At 40.0% G+C, this 22,242-nt stretch overlaps 1 protein-coding gene across 1 annotated transcript in view; it reads left to right on the top strand.

The window, feature by feature from the left end:
• Positions 1-22,242, top strand: part of LOC124789295 (beta-1,3-glucan-binding protein-like) — a 129,071-nt gene that overhangs the window by 37,256 nt on the left and 69,573 nt on the right. The window contains exons 2-4 of the mRNA XM_047256608.1: positions 9,636-9,863; positions 19,981-20,141; positions 21,800-21,933. Of these exons, the coding sequence (XP_047112564.1) occupies positions 9,636-9,863; positions 19,981-20,141; positions 21,800-21,933 (523 nt within the window). The remainder of the gene's footprint in view (positions 1-9,635; positions 9,864-19,980; positions 20,142-21,799; positions 21,934-22,242) is intronic.

Genomic DNA, 22,242 nt, shown 5'->3' with positions numbered 1-22,242 from the left:
TTACGGAAATGTTTTGAGTTTCTGATAATTTTGAGGCAAACCGGGCATATTGAATCATGTCCCGGAATATTGGTGACGATAACTGATGGTGAATCATAGAATGAATTTTTATACAGTCTTCCCGGGAATTAATTCCACGATTCTCCTGTAACAATGCGCTGCAAATTTGCAAGCAACAGAAGAAAAAAAAAACTGCAGGAGGAGGAATCGAACCCGAGATCTCTGGCGTAAAGGTCCGACCGCTAACCATGTAGGCCAAACGGCGGCTCGGCAAGCGACTAACATTTTATACTCATAAGGCACCTAAGATACTCTGGATCGATTTTTCTCAGGATTTTCCAAGTATTGCGTCCTAATATTTTAACCACTTGAGGTGTTGGGGGTCCTCTTTCACCACAAAAAGTTTCGTACAAATCCCGGACCCCACGGTCGTGTCGTCTCCTTGTTAGAACTACTTAAACCTAACTAACCTAAGGACATCACACACATCCACGCCCGAGGCAGGATTTGAACCTGCGGCCGTAGCAGCAGCGCGGTGCCGGACTGAAGCGCCTAGAACCGCTCGGCCGCTAGGAACCGTCTACCGCCAAGATGTCGTTGCTCAGTGCAGAAACACATACGTTAACTCGCCAATGCTCCACTGTCCATTGCTAAATTACGAAATTTGATTCGCAAATTGTGAATCTAAATTGACATCAGCTGCACTATTTATCGGTGATACCAGACCGGCACTCGAACCGTATTTCCCGCTTAACGTGAGCGATCGCCTTAATCACTTTTTTTATTACAGAGAGCCGAGCTACGATTTTGGCCTCAGATGTCCTTACACGCCTCCACGACCGATCCAAACTTCCATATGTCACATTTGTCCACGTCTTCTAAGCTCTCTCTCTCTCTCTCTCTCTCTCTCTCTCTCTCACACACACACACACACACACACACACACACACACACACATGATTCCTGTCACGTTGTGGCCGAGCGGTTCTAGGCGCTTCAGTTCGGAACCGCGCTGCTGGTACGGTCGCAGGTTCAAATCCTGCCTCAGGTATGGATGTGTGTGATGTCCTTAGGTTAATTAGGTTTAATTAGTCTAAGTTCTATGCGACTGATGACCTCAGAAGTTAAGTCGCATAGTGCTCAGAGCCATTTGAACCATTTTTTTGTTAAGTCCCATAGTGTTCAGAGCCATTTTTTTAATTCATGTCAGAGACGGACATTCGATGTGGTCGTAGCTTTAACCCGTCGTTGCGTGTAATTCTTTTTATGTTATTGTACAATTTCTGTGTTGACAATTCACGTTATACAATGTTTCTTCAGACATGAATGCATTTTTTTTAATTGGCATTCGAAACGTTCCATACAGCCATCTCAACACAGGAAATCTTGTATTACAATCTGTTTTGACAGTTCATAGTGGACATTATTTTATGTCGTACCGTGGTACGAAGTTACATGTGAGTAGCATAGAACTGATTCGTCATAAAACAACGTTTACAATTAGAGTGTATTGAAACGAATAAACGAGAGGAAAATGGAACACGGGATACACAGTGGTAGTATACTATAAAAATCCTACTGACAGCACAAGAAGAAATGATAAATCGCCATTGGTACACACTCAGAGTATACTAAAACGAGTAAACAACAAGAAAAGAAACCACTGAATAACACAGTGAACGCCACACTGGTCAGTGTGGCGTTCGCTGTGTTATTCAGTGGTTTGGTATTTAACTAATTTTTAAATGAAAATGATAATCTTATTTTATTACAGTGAGTAATTACTAAATAATTTTTTGTCCCGGCTAATGATTTGGTCAAATTGATAAAGAAATCCAAGTTAACGTTGTGTTAAAGTGTTGTCTGTGAGCTGTGTGTCACTAAATCACAGTTCATACAACAGATTCTATACAACTATTGATTATGATGGAAACAGTTATCTTCAGCAAATTGATCATTAAAACCACCGAATATCAGCCGCGCACAACACTGACGTATGTTAGCTGAAACAATATTCTCAGCAACTCGTGCGTAATTAACTCCATACATCAGAAAGAAAAAGTTTGTTATATGGATCGTGCTATGAGCACTGCTTTTAAAGAAGCAATCTGATTTGAACTATTTTCATTAAAATGAGTTCGGGAGCACCGGCGCACATTTATTTTTACACAATTTTATTACCTTCGGCATTTATGTCTGCAGAGTTGCGTAATTTGAATTTGCCTCTGTGATAATTGTTAAGATGGCGGCAGACAACTGATAGAGACTTTCTATTGTTAGATCAACTTTCCTTTTAACAGGATAAGTATTTGAAATGCTTATTAAACTTTACTTTCATATTGCGCACTATTTAGACTAATTTACATCAAGCGAACCTTTAATTTTTTGCTAAGAAACACAGATAAAAACACGATACAAATTGCTATCGTCAATGGCTGCGCTCCTTGCAGCGGAAAGAAATAATTAACACATATAATGCTTATTGAGAGAGGAATTAAAGTTACAAATAATTATTCACACATATTTATAATAATAATAATGAACTCTATTGTCAAGTAATAATTAACAAATAATTACAGTTTCTTAACAGACCTCAGTTTGATATGCGTCTTGTGTCCGCAACCTACAAAAGCCAACCATCAAAAGGTAAAAACAAAGGAAGACAAACGCAGATCATAAAAGGAATTTGCAATTATCATTGTCTTTGTGTAATATACAGCGATGTATCCAATTACATCATAAAATATTATATAAATAATTAATATTTATCATCGTTTTCACTATTTTTTCATATGTCGGATAGATAATGTTTATAACTGTTAGAGGCATAATTTCCTCTCGTCGCACTGTAGCTAAAATTCATCTCGTGGATGTTACAAGGTGCAAGACGACAAAAAATTATTTTAAATTGAGAAATAGGAAAATGAATAAAAGTTCTGTACAAGTATGTGTATTTGTTTCCCTTAGAAAACTGAAATCTTCTCATTTACAGATCAGATAAGCACCTAGAAACAATCTAGGGACCACGTGGATTTTCATGCAGCAAACAGTGAAAAGTTATATTAAACTGAGAATTATGAAAATGAATAAAAATTCCACACGCGTTTAGGTATTGATTCCGCTGCAAAATTGAGACCTGTAAAAAGTTATGTTACATCGAGAATTAGTACATGAATAGAAGTTCTACACGTGTCTAGGTATTAGTTCAGTTTAAAAAACTGAGATCTCTTCGTTTACCTGTGAAAAACGACGCTAAAGACAAACTAGGTAGCACGTGAATGCACATGTGTCAACAGGAACAAAAAAAGGACTGTTTTAAACGCAAAGTTAGCTTTAAATTGGATCTGCACAAGTTAAGTGAACAGCCACAAAGGAAATACAAAATTATTACTGATCTAAGAACACTTCTTCTCTTCAACTGCTCATCTGAACCTGTGATTGAGCAAAGATACAAGTTTTGCCAAATCCACTAGTAGCGAAAAATTATGAAATTCAACACATCATTATATGCAAGTACATTCCTTGATTTTACTCGATACATTGGTGCAGAAATTAGTCTGGGAAACGTTAAGCAAAGATATGGTTTCTTTGTAATACTACGACACGTGGAAGATGTTCAAACTACACAATAAATGTTTCCCGCAGAAATGACAATTACTTACCCTCATGAAAAGTTACGTACGGAATGACTACTAAATTCCTCACTAAGAGCCAAAAACTGAAAGTGAAAATTTTAAACAAAACAGTAACTCACATACAAAACATTCCAGCATCTAACCACATACTAGCACAGAGTACCCACAAAGACAATCTGTCTCACCCAGGCCCAACAGAAAAAAGCGTCAGATTACAGCTAGCAGTTAGCGGATCTGCAGAAAATTTGTGGAGGGGAGAACTGACCAGATAAGGACCAGGCTTTCTAATGAACTTTATCATACATCCGTGACCAAACAACCTATATTGTAGACACAGTGAACTTCCGTGTCTTTCTAGTTGGCGCGACTACACTAGCAGATAACCAAACTCTGCGAGAATTCACATTTATATCAAACATAACCATGCATTCTGGGTAAAATCTCAGGATTAGGACACAGGAAAATGGTGGTACACAAAATACAGAGGTAATAATTGAAAACAGACTGTTTTTTTTCTTTCTTTGAGGCTGCTGCGAGAGGTAAAGGACGACTGGACAACATGACTGAAATATATTAGCTTGGAGCGTAAGTTCGTAGCGCTTTTGTTTTGCAGGTTGGTATCCCGGTTGCTATGGGGTTGATTATCGATTGTCATTTTTTATTTCTAGTTCACTGTTGCTATTGAAGATTACATATTATAGTTTTGTCATCTGGTGATAGTGACTGGTACTGCGGACGCTAGAAAACGGAGTGGCAAGTGCAGAAACCGGATCATTTCCGACATATTCTTCTGTTTGAGTCCAATAGAGGGGCGACGGGAACGAAGACCGACAGAAACCTTTGCGCCATGTATGAGGAAACTGCCAATAGACAGAGCATGACAAGAAAATGGCTTTCTTGAGTTAAGGAGGATCGTTTTGACATTAGTGATCCTCCAAATTCAGAAAGACCTTTGGGCGTTTGGTGAAGGTCGTTTAAAATTATTAATCCACAATTACTGACGTCAGTGTACTCGAGAATTGGCAAATGTGATGAAGCGTGATCATTCCATCACCATGCAACATTTGCGTACAATGGGGAAGATTCAAGAATCAGATGTATGGGTACCGCATGCTCTAAGCCAAAAACAAAAATCAGTAGGTGTCCATATGTACATCTCTGTTTGCTCGTCATCAATTGGCTGGTGAACAAGACCGACCATTCCTATCCTCTATCGTTCCTGGTGGTGAGAAACGGTGTCTTTATGCTAACGTAAGGAAAACAAAAGTATGGTTGAGCCCAAACATAGCAGCAACTTCCCGTGCAAAGACCTGTGTGCATCTACAAAAGATAATGTTATGCTTCTGGTGGAACAGCGACCGTGTGGAGTACTATGAATTGCTTTCCCGAGATGTAACCATCACTGTTGGCATTTATTGTCAACAAATAAGACGTCCTGCAGACGCAATCCAAGAACAACGACGAGGGAGACTATGTGAAGCGATGCTCTTCCACACCAACGTCCAACCGCATTCTGCTAGAAAGACAAAAAACACTATACAGGAGTTGGGTTGACAAGTCATTCCACACCCACCTTATTCACGTGAACTTGCGCCCTCAGATGTTCATCTTTTCGCTCTCTATCGAAGGGACTTCCTGTTCGAATGAAAATGCACTCCGAACATGGTTCGACGAGTTCTTCGCCTCAAAACCACGTGATTTCTACAGCCGCGGAATTGAAAAGTTACCCCAGGCTGTTTTAAATAGTGAATGAGAATATATTATTGATGACTTAAGTTTCTCTTATGTGTATATTTTGTGTTCATTAAACTTATAAAACGCTATTAACTTATGGACCGACTCAGTACGAAATGCATCTGACAGGGAGGACGATGAGTTAGAATCACTGTCGATCACTGTTTGTGACGGCACTGACAACTTTGGGAAACTGAATTTCATTTGTAAAAGCCCAGACGAGGGAATTATCTGATATGGGGTACAAAAATGCTGAGCTGCCGAAGAAACTGAAAGTTTTAACAGTTTTAAGCACTCCACCAAGACTTTGATCAGAGTCAGCCGTAGGTTTTGCAGAAATCACTTCTCGAATTAATGATTCCACATACAAAGCTCTACAGTTCTGTCACTTGAAATTTTGCTTTCATGCGAGATCCTGCAAGTCAGCAACACATGCCGAGTTTGACAGTCACTGTTGCTTATGGCAGTGATTAAACTGGGGCCTAGCAACAAGAAGGTACTTCTGCTGACCGTAGTATTCATTGGACAGAACACACAGATCACTGAAAGACCATTCATTAGGGTCTGAAAGTGGTTGCAGTTTTTGCACCACTTCGTATAAATAACGACTAGACGACAAAAGTGAATCACTTTGATGCCTCTCAGAAATGCAGGGTGATTCAAAAAGAATACCACAACTTTAGGAATTTAAAACTCTGCAACGACAAAAGGCAAAGCTAAGCACTATCTGTCGGCGAATTAAGGCAGCTATAAAGTTTCATTTAGTTGTACATTTGTTCGCTTGAGGCGCTGTTGACTAGGCGTCAGCGTCAGTTGATGCTAAGATGGCGACCGCTCAACAGAAAGCTTTTTGTGTTATTGAGTACGGCAGAAGTGAATCGACGACAGTTGTTCAGCGTGCATTTCGAACGAAGTATGGTGTTAAACCTCCTGATAGGTGGTGTATTAAACGTTGGTGTAAACAGTTTACAGAGAATGGGTGTTTGTGCAAAGGGAAAAGTTCTGGACGGCCGAGAACGAGTGATGAAAATGTAGCACGCATCCAGCAAGCATTTGTTCGCAGCCCAGGAAAATCGACTCGCAGAGCTAGCAGAGAGCTGCAAATTCCACAATCAACTGTATGGAGAGTCCTACGAAAAAGGTTAGTTATGAAACCTGAACGTCAACTACCCGAGGCAATGGATCGGCCGCCAGGCAGCCCGTGACAGATCACTTCATCACTGGCCTCCAAGAAGCCCTGATCTTACCCCCTGCGATTTTTTCTTATGGGGTATGTTAAGGATATGGTGTTTCGGCCACCTCTCCCAGCCACCATTGATGATTTGAAACGAGAAATAACAGCAGCTATCCAAACCGTTACGCCTGATATGCTACAGAGAGTGTGGAACGAGTTGGAGTATCGGGTTGATATTGCTCGTGTGTCTGGAGGAGGCCATATTGAACATCTCTGAACTTGTTTTTGAGTGAAAAAAAAACCTTTTTAAATACTCCTTGTAATGATGTATAACAGAAGGTTATATTATGTTTCTTTCATTAAATACACATTTTTAAAGTTGTGGTATTCTTTTTGAATCACCCTGTACTATAAATAAAACAGTAGTTCAATGTGACGGACGTAGACTTTAGTTGTCCAAAACTTGTCGAAGGCAGCGAAAACCGGTGAGAGCATAACCATGCCCACTGCCTGACACGGTTGTTGCTGTTACAATACGAGCTGCAGCAGGGCGGCCTGCAGTTCTTCGTGCAGTTCCTCCTGGAGCTGCAAACTGTTGGTGGCATTGCCGCTGCTGCAGTGACTACCGTTGCTGCCAAGTTACCAAAACTTGGGGTCACTAACACTGACAATGGATGCGACATATCGCCGTAAACACGAGGGGGCAAGAATTCGTCGCCACTTTTACGTTCACTCCTGATACGAATGCGTAATCCATAATCAAAGCCAAGTTCTTCGTGAACTGAACACAGAAGAAATTCCAGTGGTGGTAACTATAAAATCAAAGTCCAGAGCCGTGTCAATATCCATATAGAGGCTAGGCGTAACTGATAAGTGAACATGAGGCATACTGTACTAGACTGGCCTGCAGCTACACGGCTAGGTCCGTTCTGTCTTCGGGCAGGCCAACTCGAGCCACTGGTCGTGTCTCTGGTGGCGCCTGACAGACGCTGACTGTAGTGCTTCAGATCCGCTTTCGACCGTGTCCATTGGCGGGGATTTTAATTAAATAGTACCTAAGTCACGACAGATTGCTGTATTTATGTTCCAAACGTTTTGCATATACACTACTGGCCATTAAAGTTGCAGAAGAACTGACATGTGATTACATTTTCACGTAACTTGGGTGCATAGATCCTGAGAAACCAGCACCCAGAATAACCACCTCTGGCAGTAATAACGGCCTTGATACGCCTGGGCATCGAGTCAAACAGAGCTTGAATGGCGTGTACAGGTACAGCTGCCCATGCAGCTTCAACACGATACCACAGTTCATCAAGAGTAGTGACTGGCGTATTGTGACGAGCCAGTTGCTCGGCCACCATTGACCAGACGTTTTCAATTAGTGAGAGATCTGGAGAATGTGCTGGCCAGGGCAGCAGTCGAACATTTTCTGTATTCAGAAAGGCCCGTACAAGACCTGCAACATGATCTCGTGCATTATCCTGCTGAAATGTAGGGTTTCAAGGGATCGAATGAAGGGTAGAGCCACGGGTCGTAACACATCTGAAATGTAACGTCCACTGTTCAAAGTGCCGTCAATGCGAACAAGAGGTGACCGAGACGTGTAACCAATGGCACTCCATACCATCACGTCGGGTGATGTGCCAATACGACGATGACGAATAAACGCTTCGAATGTGCGTTCACTGCGATGTCGCCAAACACGAATGTGACCATCATGATGCTGTAAACAGAACCTGGATTCATACGACAAAAGGACGTTTTGCCATTCGTGCACCCAGGTTCGTCGTTGAGTACACCATCGCAGGCGCTCCTGTCTGTGATGCAGCGTCAAGGGTAACCGCAACCATGGTCTCCGAGCTGATAGTGCATGCTGCTGCAAACGTCGTCGAACTGTTCGTGCAGATGGTTGTTGTCTTGCAAACGTCCCCATCTGTTAACTCAGGGATCGAGACGTGGCTGCACGATCCGTTGCATCCATGCGGATAAGATGCCTGTCACCTTGACCACTAGTGATACGAGGCCTCTGGTATCCAGCACGGCGTTCCGTATTACCCTCCTGAACCCACCGATTCCATATTCTGCTAACAGTCATTGGATTTGACCAACGCGAGCATAAATGTCGCGATACGACAAACCACAACCGCGATAGGCTACAATCCGACCTTTATCAAAGGTCCTTACACGAGGCATCACAACAACGTTTCACCAGGCAACGCCGGTCAACTGCTGTTTGTGTATGAGAAATCGGTTGGAAACTTTCCTCATGTCACCTCGTTGTAGGTGTTGCCACCGGCGCCAACCTTGTGTGAATGTTCTGAAAAGCTAATCATTTGCATTTCACAGCATGTTCTTCCTGTCGGTTAAACTTCGTGTCTGTAGCACGTCATCTTCGTGGTGTAGCAATTTTAATGGCCAGTAGTGTATGTTACGAACATTGTTTGACGTACATATTGTACATAGTATTTGCATTTTAAATTGCTTAGTCCAGCATATAAATGACTCTAAAATACCATTGGCAATGGCTGCGCCATGTCGCCGTAAACACGAGAGGGCAAGAACTCGTCGCTACTTTTATGTTCATCCCAAATACGAATGCGTAATCCATAATCAAAGCCAAGTTCTTCGTGAACCAAACACAGAAGAAATTCCAATGGTGGCAACTATAAAATCAACGTCCAGAGCAGTGTCAACATCCATATAGAGGCTACTGTACTATTCTGATTACATCTGCAAACAGCAAAAAGCATTGTTGAAGGGGGTTGGGGGTGGAGGAATGAGAAGGATGGCTACACTTTCCCTACAAAGAGCATTTTATTCAGCATTACAGTCAACTTCGTACACCCTGGAAACTGTACTTACCTCCTGTGGCTTCTATGTGCCTCTTGCATTTTTGGATATTTCTCGCTATCTTATTAATGAAGCTGCACTATGTACTATCACATGTGAAGCACTGAACTTCTATTTCTTTCGCATTCTTTTCCAAGGGTTTGCCGGTAAAAGACTAAAATAAATGACTTACACACATCTTATGTGATAGATGAGAAGGGAAGGCATGCGTCTCACTCATCCTGTTGGTTTGTCCGCAGATGATCTGGGTGTGGAGCTGTTTGCTGTGCACGCCAACCTGAACAAACCCATCTCACCGCTGGAGGCTGGCCAGATCTCAGTGGACATCACCAGGCCGAAGGGTAGCCGCTGGGTCTACGAGGACCGTCGCGTGCGCCTCAAGCCTGGTGACGTCATCAATTACTGGCTGTACGTGCAGGTTGATGGGCAGGGGTACCGCCTGGACGACCAGACTTTCGTCGTCAAAGGTACGAGTTATAAGCGTCACAAACTTGTTTATCTTTTCTTTTAAATGGTGCATTTTGAACAAAACCAATTATGATACACAGGACATAAAATCCCGTCTGAGGGCTGCTATCATTTTTATGTTAATACTTGGCAACCAGTGCTGTACAATCGCAATAAAGCCATGAGATTGAGATTTTCACTCTGCAGCGGAGTGTGCGCTGATATGAAACTTCCTGGCAGATTAAAACTGTGTGTCCGACCGAGACTCGAACTCGGGACCTTGCCTTTCGCGGGCAAGTGCTCAGTTGGTAGAGCACTTGCCCGCGAAAGGCAAGGTCCCGAGTTCGAGTCTCGGTCGGGCACACAGTTTTAATCTGCCAGGAAGTTTCAAGCCATGAGATGTTCAATTGACTCTTTTATTAGAACATGTTACGCATTTCGGGATTACACCCATCTTCGGACATCACAAACTTCAACTCCTTCCTAACCAACCAAGCGTACAGCCTTGATAACTCAAAGAAAGTGTCCAATAACACTGGCTGTGTCGCACTTATAGTCATATGAGATAACGCTGCGCTACAGTCCTCTGTCATTGGAGGAAGCCGGTAGCAACTCACCCCCATCCATCTGTCATAGCCAGGACAGCAACGAAAGATTCCTCGCTGTTCCCAAGGCTCATCAACCACCAAGTCTATCACGTACGATTTTCAAAGAAATACATTACATAGGATTTGTCTGGATATAACAACCATCACCACCATTACCAGTTCCGAAATATCAGTAGCCTGCCTGCTGCACACCTGTGGCGACGGCATAAAACTTATCCCTATTATCGTACTTGATTGTACGCGAGACAGCTTCGCTTCCGCTCCACGTGAAACGAAATCCAATAAGAAGAATACATGATGTAGTGTTATGATGAACATAGTATAGCAATATGTCTTAAAAGCACAACCTTACTCTTTTCAGATTCTCACTTATTGTGTTCGTTTCATAGCTTGGTTACTGATAATAACTTGTCACCAGTGCCTATGAGTTTAATTTGTACACTACAGCACTAAAGTTGATCACTATGTGATTGAAAATCGATTTTGCTGTCAATAAACCATCAATATTACAGCCAACGCTGACCTTTCTTCTAATTTCACGTATAGGGGCGTTGTGCACACAGCACTCTATGGAGTCGCCAATCAACAGTATAAATGCGGTGAACCTAATGTTATAAGATGGCGGACGTCGGCTTCAAGTTTGTGGCGTAATGACAATTCCCTTCTTTTTTTACCTCCATGGGTTTAATGTTCCGCCGACTACAAGGTCAATAAAGATGGAGCGCAAGTACGGGTAGGAGAAGGACGGGTAATGAAATCAGATCGTCCTTTTCAAAGGAAGCATCCTGGCATTTCAATAGCGTGATTTGGGGAGAAATCACGGACAACTTCAATATCGTTGGGTTGATGGGGATAGGAATCGATGTCCCCCCGAGTGTGGGTCTTACCACTGCTTTATCGCTCAATTGCTCTCAGAAATATTAGCATCAAAAAGTCATACTACAAATTAATTGATGCAGCCTTCAACATCAGTGAAAGATGAGCCATTGATTGTGAATTGTCTCAACGAATTAAAGCAGTAGAGAAACGCTTCGTCGAGCTTTGCGAGGAGAAAGGCTGAAAGAAACTTCAACTGATCTTAGAAGTAACACTTGTTTATCCAGTAGTTGACATTTATTTACAGCTACATACAACGTTATAAGGAATGATCTATGTTAAAGATGCATATGTGCCAATACCATCCTTTTTCAAGTCTACCGCATATGACGAAGATCTCGAAAATGAAGCACCTCAGTTTTTCAATGACATTATCTCATGACGTTTCTCTGCTGTTTCCAGCGCAGCTAACACATAAATAAGCACTTCATTAAAAATACAAATATAAATTGTCTTGTTACAAGAGTTAGCAGGGCTGATATCAGTTACTGTGACTTATTCACAGCCGACCCGATGTAGCTAATAAAAACTATAGCTACTGCAAAAGCTAAGCGTTCCTTTTCCAAGTAAAATACGTTTTAAAAAATACGAATACTTATGATGTACAATGAGTCAGGGATGGCTATCCGGTTTGACAACATTATAAGTAGTAGTAGGGTGTCGCGAATGAGCATATGCTTTTTTGATTCGTAAAAGAATGTAACACAGGGATAATCAACCATTTTTACCTACCACCCAATTTTGTATCTCTGTTACTAGTAAAATTTTCTATTAACCCACCAGTTCCACAGCAGTGGCGATGAGTAGAGAATTAACTTTATTTTATAAAATTACTAAAGCAGAGTAAAAAAATTTTAATGTACATAATAACAGAACTGGCGTTTTACGGATCGCAGCGTGGAGTGTCAGATCCCTTAATCGGCGAGGTGGGTTGGAAAATTTAAGAAGGGAAATGAACAGGTTAACGTTAGATATTTTGGGAATTAGTGAAGTTCGGTGGCAGGAGGAATAGGACTCTGGCCAGGTTAATACAGGGTTATAAAAACAAAATCAAATAAGGGTAATGCAGGTGTAGGCTTAATAACAAATAAAAAATAAGAGCATGGATAAGGTACTAGGAACAGCATAGTGAACGCATTATGGAGCCAAAATAGATGTGAAGCCCACACCTACCACAGTAGCACAAGTTTATATGTCAATTAGCACTGCAGATGACGAAGAGAGTGAAGAAATGTATGATGAGTTAAAAGAAATTATTCAGATAGTCAAGGGAAACGAAAATTTAATGGCCATGGGGGACAGGAATTCGACAGTAGGAAAGGAAGAGAAGGAAATGTAGTAGGTGAATATGGACTGGAGGTAAGGAATGAAAGAGGAAGCCGCCTGGTAGAATTTTGCACACAGCATAACTTAATCATAGCTAATACTTGGTTTACGAATCATGAGAGAAGTCTGTATATGTGGAAGGGACCTGCAGACACGGGAAGGTTTCAGATTGATTATGTAATGGTAAGACAAAGATTTAGGAACCAGGTTTTAAACTGTAAGACATTTCTATGGGCAGACGTGGATTCTGATCACAACTCATTGGCTATAAACTGTAGATTAAAGCTGAAGAAACTGCAAAAAGGTAGTAATTTAAGGAGATGGGACCTGGATAAACCGCAAGAACCAAAGGTTGTGGAGAGTTTCAGAAGGAACATTAGGCAACAGTTGACAAGAGCAGTGGGAAGGAATACAGTAGAAGACGAATGGGTAGCTTTGAGAGATAAAATAGTGAGGGCAGAAGAGGATCAAGTAGGTAAGCAGACAAGGGCTAGTAGAAATCCTTGGGCAACACAAGAGCTATTGAATTTAACTGATGAAAGGAGAAAACATAAAAATGCAGTAAATTAAGCAGGCGAAAACGAATACAAACGTCTCAAAAATGAGATATACAGTAAGTGCAAAATGGCTAATCAGGAATGGCTAAAGGTCAAATGTAAGGGTGTAGAAGCATATGCCACTGGGTAAGGTAGATGCCGCCTACAGGAAAATTAAACACACCTTTGGAGAAAAGAGACCACCTGAATGAATATGAAGAGCTCAGATGGAAATCCAGTCCTAAGCAAAGAAGGCAAAGCAGAAAGGTGGAAGGAGTATATAGAGAGTCTATACAAGGGCAATGTAGTTGAAGATAATATTTTGGAAATGGAAGAGGACATAGATGAAGATGAGATGGGGGATATGATAATGCGTGAAGAGTTTGATAGAGCACTAAAAGACCTAAGTCGAAACAAGTGTCCTGGAGTAGACAACATTCCGTTAGAACTACTGAATGCCTTGTGAGAGCCAGATGGGTGAGCAAGATGTATGGCGAAATACCCTCATGCTTCAAGAAGAATATAATAATTCCAACTCCAAAGCAAGCAGATGCTGATCAGTTTAATAACTCATAGTTGCAAAATACTAACATGAATTCTTTAGAGACGATTGGCAAAGCTGGTAGAAGCTGTCCTTGGGGAAGATCAGTTTGGATTCCTTAGGAACCTAAGAACACGTGAGGCAATACCATCACTAGACTTATCTTAGAAGGTAGATTGAGGAAAGACAAACCTACGTTTATACTCGTAGTATTTGTAGACTTAGAGAAAGCTTTTGACAACGTCGACTGAAATACACTCTTACAAATTCGGAACTTGGCAGGGATAAAATACAGGGAATGAAAGGCTATATACAGTTCATACAGAAACCAGAAACCAGATGGCAGTTATAAGAGCCGAGTGGCACGAAAGGGAACCAGTGGTTGAGAAGGGAGTGAGACAGTTTTGTAGCCTACCCCAATGTTATTCAATCTGTACATTGAGCCAACAGTAAAGGAAACAAAAGAAAAATTTAGAGTAGGAATTAAAGTTCAGGGAGAAGAAGTAAAGACCTTGAGGTTAGCAGATGACATTGTAATTCTGTGAGAGCAACAAAGGACTTGAAAGAGCAATTGAATGGAATGGACAGTGTCTTTAAAGGAGGATGTAAGATAAACAACAACAAAAGCAAAACGACGCTAATGGAATGTAGTTGAATTAGGTCAGGCGACGATGAGGGAATTAGATTAGGAAACGCGACACTTAAAGCAGTAAATGAGTTTTGCTATTTGGGCACTGTTGATGGAGTCCGGAGTAGGTATTAAAATCCATGGAGAAGAAATAAAAACTTTGAGGTTCGCCGGTGACATTGTAATTCTGTCAGAGACAGCAAGGGACTTAGAAGAGCAGTTAAATGGAATGGACAGTGTCTTGAAATGAGGGTATAAGATGAACATCAACAAAAGCAAAACGAGGATAATGGAATGTAGTCGAATTAAGTCGGGTGATGCTGAGGGAATTAGATTAGGAGATGAGACACTTTAAGTAGTAAAGGAGTTTTGTTATTTGGGGAGCGAAATAAGTGATGATGGTTGAAGTAGAGAGGATATAAAATGCAGACTGGCGATGGTAAGAAAGCGTTTCTGAAGAAGAAAAATTTGTTAACATCGAGTATAGATTTAAGTGTCAGGAACTCTTTTCTGAAACTATTTGTATGGAAGTATGGAAGTGAAACACAGACGATTAACAGTTTAGACAAGAAGAGAATAGAAGCTTTTTAAACGTGGTGCTACAGAAGAATGCTGAAGATAAGGTGGGTAGATCACATAACTTATGAGGAGGTACTGAACAGAACTGAGGAGAAGAGGAATTTGTGGCACAACTTGACTGGAGGGAAACGTAGAGGGTAAAAATCGTAGAGGGAGACCAAGAAATGAATACACTAAGATGATTCAGAAGAATGTAAGTTGCAGTAGTTACTCAGAGATGAAGAGGCTTGCACAAGATAGAGTAGCATGGAGAGATGCATCAAACCAGTCTTTGGACTGAAGACCACAACAACAACAATAATAATAGTTACTTAATTAATTTTAAAATCACATGAAAAAATAATGAAAATGTTTTTAAAATCCCTACCTGGCTATTGCTTACCATGAAACTTGTAACACCCACTGGTTGGCGATAGGCAACCATTGGGCTGTAACAGAAATGGTTGGAAAATCGTACCTTGAAAAACTCGAAGCAAGATACCATATATTTCTTAAGAACATGCTTGGAGAAAGTTCAAGATCTAGAATTCGGTGCAGAAATCATGAATGTTCAGCCTTGTACTACACTGTAATTTGGCAAAATTGCTGATGATACGCTGTATGCGGTGAAGATCAGAAACATTACTGTCCTCAGATAATGACATGTTGATCATTGCGCTTGCATTCTGGTAAATTACATGTGTTGGTTGAAGTCCGTGAGGAATGCATGAATTACACTTCAGCAACCTTAAGACATGCTGGAGAATAGGTCGAGCACATCTTGTACCTCCCATGTTTTACCACCAGCATTTGTCTCGGTCTGTACAAATGTGATGTAACTCAAGAAAGAATAAAGCTATGCTTGTGTTAAAGACATTATTATTATTATTCACGTTTGGGCCCTACTGGACCACGCGAAGTACAATCACGGGACATTCAGTTATTTTCTTTTAGACTTTCTCTCTGCCCAAATTGTTTTCATTCTCTCGGAATGAGCTCTTTTCCTTTCATCAGACCATGTGGTTCCAGTTTTCTTTGGTTTTTCAGCTTGACCAACTACCCAGTCATGAATTTTTTGCCTAAATAATTTTCTGTCTTGAATTTCATCTTGTTTTATATCTGCCTCTTTCATGTCCTCTTTTATAGCAGCAATCCATTTTATTGTCTCAAATTTAGCTTTACTTCGATTTTCGTAGAATTCCACTACTTGTTTAGTTAGTCTGGTAGCATCCATTCTTTTAATATGCCCATAAAATTTTAATCTGCGTTTTTTCATATCCGAATATATGCTGGTGTATTGTTGAATTTCACTATTTGCTCTTAGCCTGTATGTTCCTTCTTCAGTATATTTTGGACCTAGAATTTTTCTGATTACTTTTCTTTCTCTTTTTTGGATTTCTTGAATGTCCTTTTTTCTGTTTAAAATTAGCGTTTCAGCCCCATAAAGGCACTCTGGTTTTATGACTGTGTTGTAATGTCTCAATTTAGAGTACCTCGAGAGACATTTTTTGTTGTAGATGTCTTTTGTAAGTCTAAAAGCTGTCTCCATCTTTTGACAACGAATTTCATTTCCAATTTTTTCTAGACCAGTCTCTGAGATTGTTTCACCTAAATATTTGAATTGCGAAACTCTTTTGATTTTTCCATACTTAGTTTCCAAAAGTTTGGGTGCCAGTTTGTTGCTAGTCATATACTGTGTTTTTTCAAATGAGATTTGGAGACCTACTCTTTCTGCTGTTTCTTTAAGAATTTCTATTTGTTTCTGAGCAATTTGGATGTCCTGCGTTAGAATAACCAAGTCGTCTGCAAAGGCCAAACAGTCTATTCGAATATTTGTTCGTCCTAATTTCACTGGTTGGTCAATTTTGAACTCCAATTTTCGTTCGCGCCACTCTTGTATTACTTTTTCTAGAACGCAGTTAAATAGCAACGGAGAGAGTCCATCACCTTGCCTCACGCCTGTTTTTATTTCAAAGGATTCTGAAATTTCTCCTCTGAACTTTACTTTTGATTTTGTACCAGTTAGCGTGTCTCTGATAATTGCCATGGTTTTAGGATCCAGGCCTTGTTCTTTCACAATTTGGAAAAGAGATTCACGATCCACTGAGTCATAAGCCTTTCTAAAATCTACAAAGGTACAAACTAGTTTTTTATTGTAAATTTTTTGATGTCTGAGAATTAGTTTGAGGACTAAAATCTGTTCTGGGCAAGATCTATTTGGCCTGAAACCTGCTTGATATTCGCCAATTTTCCATTCAAGTTGTTGTTGTGCTCGGTTCAGAAGACATTGAGAGAGGATTTTGTATGTGACTGGAAGAAGAGAAATTCCTCTGTAATTATTAACATCAGTTTTGTCTCCCTTCTTATGAAGTGGGTGAATCAAGGCGGTTTTCCATTCATCAGGAATTTTTTCAGTTTGCCAAATGTTTTGCATGATTGAAGTAATTTCTTTAACGGTTTTTGGACCAGCTGCCTTTAAAAGTTCTGCAACAATTCCATCTTCACCAGATGCTTTGTTGTTTTTCAACCTATGAATTTCTTTAATGATTTCCTCTTCATTTGGTGCAAGTGAAACTGGATTGCATTGTTGGGGAATTTTTGGTGGAAATCTTTCTGTGGGCTCGGGGCAATTTAGAAGATTCTTAAAATATTTAGAAAGTTCTTTGCAATTTTCTTGGTTGTTAAGAGCCAACTGTCCATTTTCCTTCTTGAAGCAAAGATTCTGGGGTTGGTACCCCTTTATTTTGGTTTTAAAAGTTTTATAAAAATTTCTGGTATTGTATTTCTGAAAATCTTCTTCAATTTCTAAGAGTTGACTATTCTCATATTGTCTTTTTGTTTGTCTAATTAGTTTTGAAGTGTCTTTTCTAGTTGTCAGGAATGTATCATATGTGTCTTCTGTCTTGTTGCTATTCCATGCTTTAAATGTCTCTTGTCTGGCTTTGATTGCATGATCACAGTTTTCATTCCACCAAGCATGTTTCTTGTGTTTTCGTAAAGGAATTTGATCTTGAGCTGTTTTGATAATCTTGTGTTTGAGTTGTTCCCAATTTTGTGCACTTGTTTTGTCAAATTCGTCTGCTAATAATGATGGTTGGATTTTACTGGTGTCAAATTTGGGGATTAATGGTGTCCTTTTGTTGAAATTTTGGGGTTTTAGCTTTAGTTTCACACGGGTTAAGTAATGGTCTGAGTCAATATTGGCGCCTTTACGAACTTGAACATTTAAAATTTCTTTGTGACATGGATACGAGATTGCAATATGGTCAATTTGGAATTCACCTATGTCCTTGTTAGGTGATCGCCATGTCTTTTGTTTTGAAGGTTTTTTCTTAAAATGACTTGACATAATTTTGAGATTGAAATTTCTGCAAAATTCTACCAGCCTCTTTCCATTTTGATTGGTCCATTTATGTGCAGGGAATTCACCGACCGTTTTTCTAAATTTTCTCTCTTTCCCTAACTGTGCATTAAAATCACCCATTAAAATCTTTACATAATTTTGAGGAATTTTGGAGACTGTATTCTCTAACACTTCCCATGACTTATTTACTTTTTCTGGATTTGTTTTATTCTCCTGGTTGATAGGCATGTGTGCGTTAATTAAACAGTACATTTTATTTGCACATTTCATGGAAATTGTCATTAGTCTGTTGTTTACTGGATTTACTTCGATTACGGAGTCAAGAATGTCTTGCGAAATTGCGAATGCAACACCCAGATGCGGAGTGTTTTTAAGAATTCTTTTGTCTGTTTTACTTTTAAACAATCGGTAGTTTCCAAAATCCATGGTATTCTCATCAGGCAACCTTGTTTCTTGCGGGGCTAAAATTTTGATATTTTGTTCTTTTAGTGTGTCTCCTAATTTATAGAGTTTTCCTGGTGTCAAGAGAGAGTTAATATTGATAGTTCCAAAAAATGTTTCGACCTTGGGCATGAGTCGGTCAAAAGACTTCGATTTCCTCTGGTTTGGGATATAGCGTTTCAGCCTAGTCTCCCCAGAATCCGATAGACTAGTTGCGCCACTGATGGCGGAGGATTTGTTACCACCTGGGGTAATTTTGTAATTACTAAAACGCTCCATAATAGTACTTAGAATCAAAGGGTTGAGCTCAGAAAAGCTCAGTGGTTAAGACTGGAGTGGTTAGTTCCAGAATTTGTATTACGGCCGCACCTCTGGTGAACAGACGCCGACCACAGTGCCGCTTGTTACAAGTCAGACGCAAGGTGGATTTATTATTTATTAAAGACATTATTGTTTTTCTTGTTAAATTTGCTGTCTGTTTGGTGTCTCACACGACTCTCTTTCCATTCGAAAATTAAGAGTTGCATCCAAGGTGGTGGCTTCCAAAAGATGTGCTGTGTTGGTAATGTAGTCCCACAGGTTTCCTCCCCCACCCATATCATGCTACTTGTAGGTTTTAATACTTTTTCGTTTATTAGTACTAGTATACAAGTCCTCCATCACTGTTTACGTTCTTTTTAAGTTGTCGTGAATTCTTACATGTGTGTAGATTCTGCAGAAATTTTTATTTATTTTGCATGAAAACAATGAACCTTTGTAGTGATTAAAATGGATTTTGGTCAATATTTGCGTGATATTGCTTTCTCAATTTGATAATAGGAAATACTGTGACGTTTCTAAGTGGGGCACTGGGTACCTTCAGAGCAGCATCCAACGCATTTTTTTCCTATAATGCTGTCCTATGGCTAGTTACTTGCCAATTTAATTTCATTCTGGTATTTTACTGGTGAATGTCACAGTTTAAATTTGATTTAATTGTTTTAGCAAACAATAGACCTACAGCTTTTAATATAAACACATTTACAATGGTAAGCACACTGAATGTAGGGAAGATGCTGCAACATGACTCTCTGGGTTTGACCCTACAAGTAATTGTGAGAACATTTTTCTGCAGTGTTCATAATATGTTTCGACTTGTCTGAGTTTCGCGACATATATTCGTAGTTCAATGATCTTGTAAAAATGGTGCATATAAACTAGCGCAGCAATTGTTGTATCTGCATTTAAAGCACTTTAGCCAAGGGTTTTTCCTTATACAGAGCTGGTTGAGCCTGGAAGTGGAAAACTACAAATGTGTGAACCCACCATCACAACAGTCAATGGAAAGCCTACCTGTAAGGGACAACTAATATTCGAAGAAAGTTTCTCCATATTCAACCAGAGCAAATGGCAGTATGCTATCCAGCTAGCAGGAAGGCCAGTAAGTAACTTGAAAAGTTTTTCTTTTCCTATTTACTATAGAACATTTTCATATTGAGAATAGATGAAGAACAAGTAGTAACAGGTGCTGAAACACATAATAATAGTTTGCGTGTGTATGTGTGTGTGCATGTCTTGATAAGTGTCAATGTAATTTCTGGAGTGAAAACAGTAAACAAGAGTGAAGAAAATATATCAGAAAATTTCACTAGTTTTTGAGGTGCTGCGCATTTGTCACCCAGAATGCACATACTGATGTCTCTCTTTCTCCTCCTCCCATCTCTCTCTCTCTCTCTCTGTCTTTTCCCGCACGCGCGCGCGCGCGCGCGCGCGTGTGTGTGTGTGCGTATGCATGTCAGATGGGGATGTGAATATAGGTAACTCATACCTGAGGATGAGAGGGGCCCACTTGTTATGAGGATAACAGAAGACAGATGAAAGCTTCGAAGGCAAATGGTTCAAATGGCTCTGAGCACTATGGGACTTAGCATCTGAGGTCATCAGTCCCCTAGAACTTAGAACTACTTAAACCGAACTAACCTAAGGACATCACACACATCCATGCCCGAGGCAGGATTCGAACCTGCGACCGTAACGGTCGCGCGGTTCCAGACTGAAGCGCCTAGAACCGCTCGGCCAGCTACAAAGACAAAACTGGCTGTGTCAGAGAGGGCAACAATCAAGCATAATACTTTGGTGAGCAGTGGGGCAACTTGTTTTCAGAGATGACAAAACTACAGTGTGAGAAGTGACGATGAATTAAGAAAAAGACAAATAAGAAATGAATTGAAGAGTACAGTACAAGACCTGTGAGGTGGTGGTGGGAAAAAATCAAGGAAGAATGAGATGGTATAGGAGTTGAGTGGTTTGGTGTTGGATTAGATATGTTTACTATTTATGTGTAGGCTTTAAGGAGTGCAGTATTTGGTATGAAACTGGTGACACCTGCCAAAGTGGAAGTATTGTTCCTTATCAGTGGGTTTCATGAGGACTATGGTTTGAAAGTGATATGGGGATCAGTGTCCAGGAATATGACTTTGGACGTGGAAAAATTTGAGTTGGGAAAAGCGTTAAGCTGTTTCAGAAAACGGAGGAGTTCTTCACTGTGAGTCCAGATAACACAGTTGTCATTGATACCTCTATACTAAGAACAGGTGCCAAACTTCTAGCTTTTTTATATCTTTTGTTACTTTTACAGTTTCTTCTTAGTTTTATTAGTTTTGTATGGGCCTATCCACAGTAATTTTAGATAAAATTACTTCTGTGCACGTAAATACTTCCACCCATTCTACCTCCTTGTAATTATACAGTTTCCTCGAGTGAATTTTCCAGTTGGTACATCTGAATGAGTTATTACTGAGACAAAGTCTTAAGCAACAATTTGTCCCATTAAGAGTGTCTGTATCTTACTATGTATTTTCCCTATGTACTAAACTTTGCTGTCTTATTATAAATAAATATTTCAATTCTGAAATCTGGATACTGAGCTATAATTTTTGTTAGAAAGTGTGTGTTTGAATGATGAGTTTCTACCCATTTCAGCACCTCATGGGTGGAGTTTTCGTATCTGTCTCACAACACTGTCAACTATTTGTAGCTGGTATTTAATCATGGTTGTAAAATTGAACACATACTACTTTCATCCACTTCTGTTGATAGGATTACCAGTTTGTACTGTATACAGAGAACCCAGAGAACTCTGTTGTGAGAGATGATAAGTTGGTTATTACTCCAACATTGCTGTCTCCAGATGACAGTGATTACATTTACTATGGACATATTTCTGTTCCAAGGTACGTTCATGGTTGCCATACATTGCTTTTAGTAGATATGTGCTCTAATGTGTTTGGATTCTCTTATGCATCATGTGCTCCCTGCCTCCCCTCCTTTGTTCTGCAATAAACTTGCACATTATTTTTCTGCTTGATGTTCCCTCAGTAAAAAAAAAAAAAACATATCAATATGACACCGTTCTTTGCTGGTACTCAAGTTCTCATTAAAAAATTTGTATAGTTTCCTTTATTATCAGACAATGAACAAAGAGTCACCGTCATCTGAACCTCGACCATGGCTACTTACTAAATTTTCAAATGATTGGCTTT

The sequence above is a fragment of the Schistocerca piceifrons genome, chromosome 3 (genome assembly GCF_021461385.2).
Source record: "Schistocerca piceifrons isolate TAMUIC-IGC-003096 chromosome 3, iqSchPice1.1, whole genome shotgun sequence".
Classification (NCBI taxonomy): Eukaryota; Metazoa; Arthropoda; class Insecta; order Orthoptera; family Acrididae; genus Schistocerca; species Schistocerca piceifrons.
Note: the sequence above shows the minus strand (reverse complement) of the source record. Positions and strands in the feature narration are given on the sequence as shown.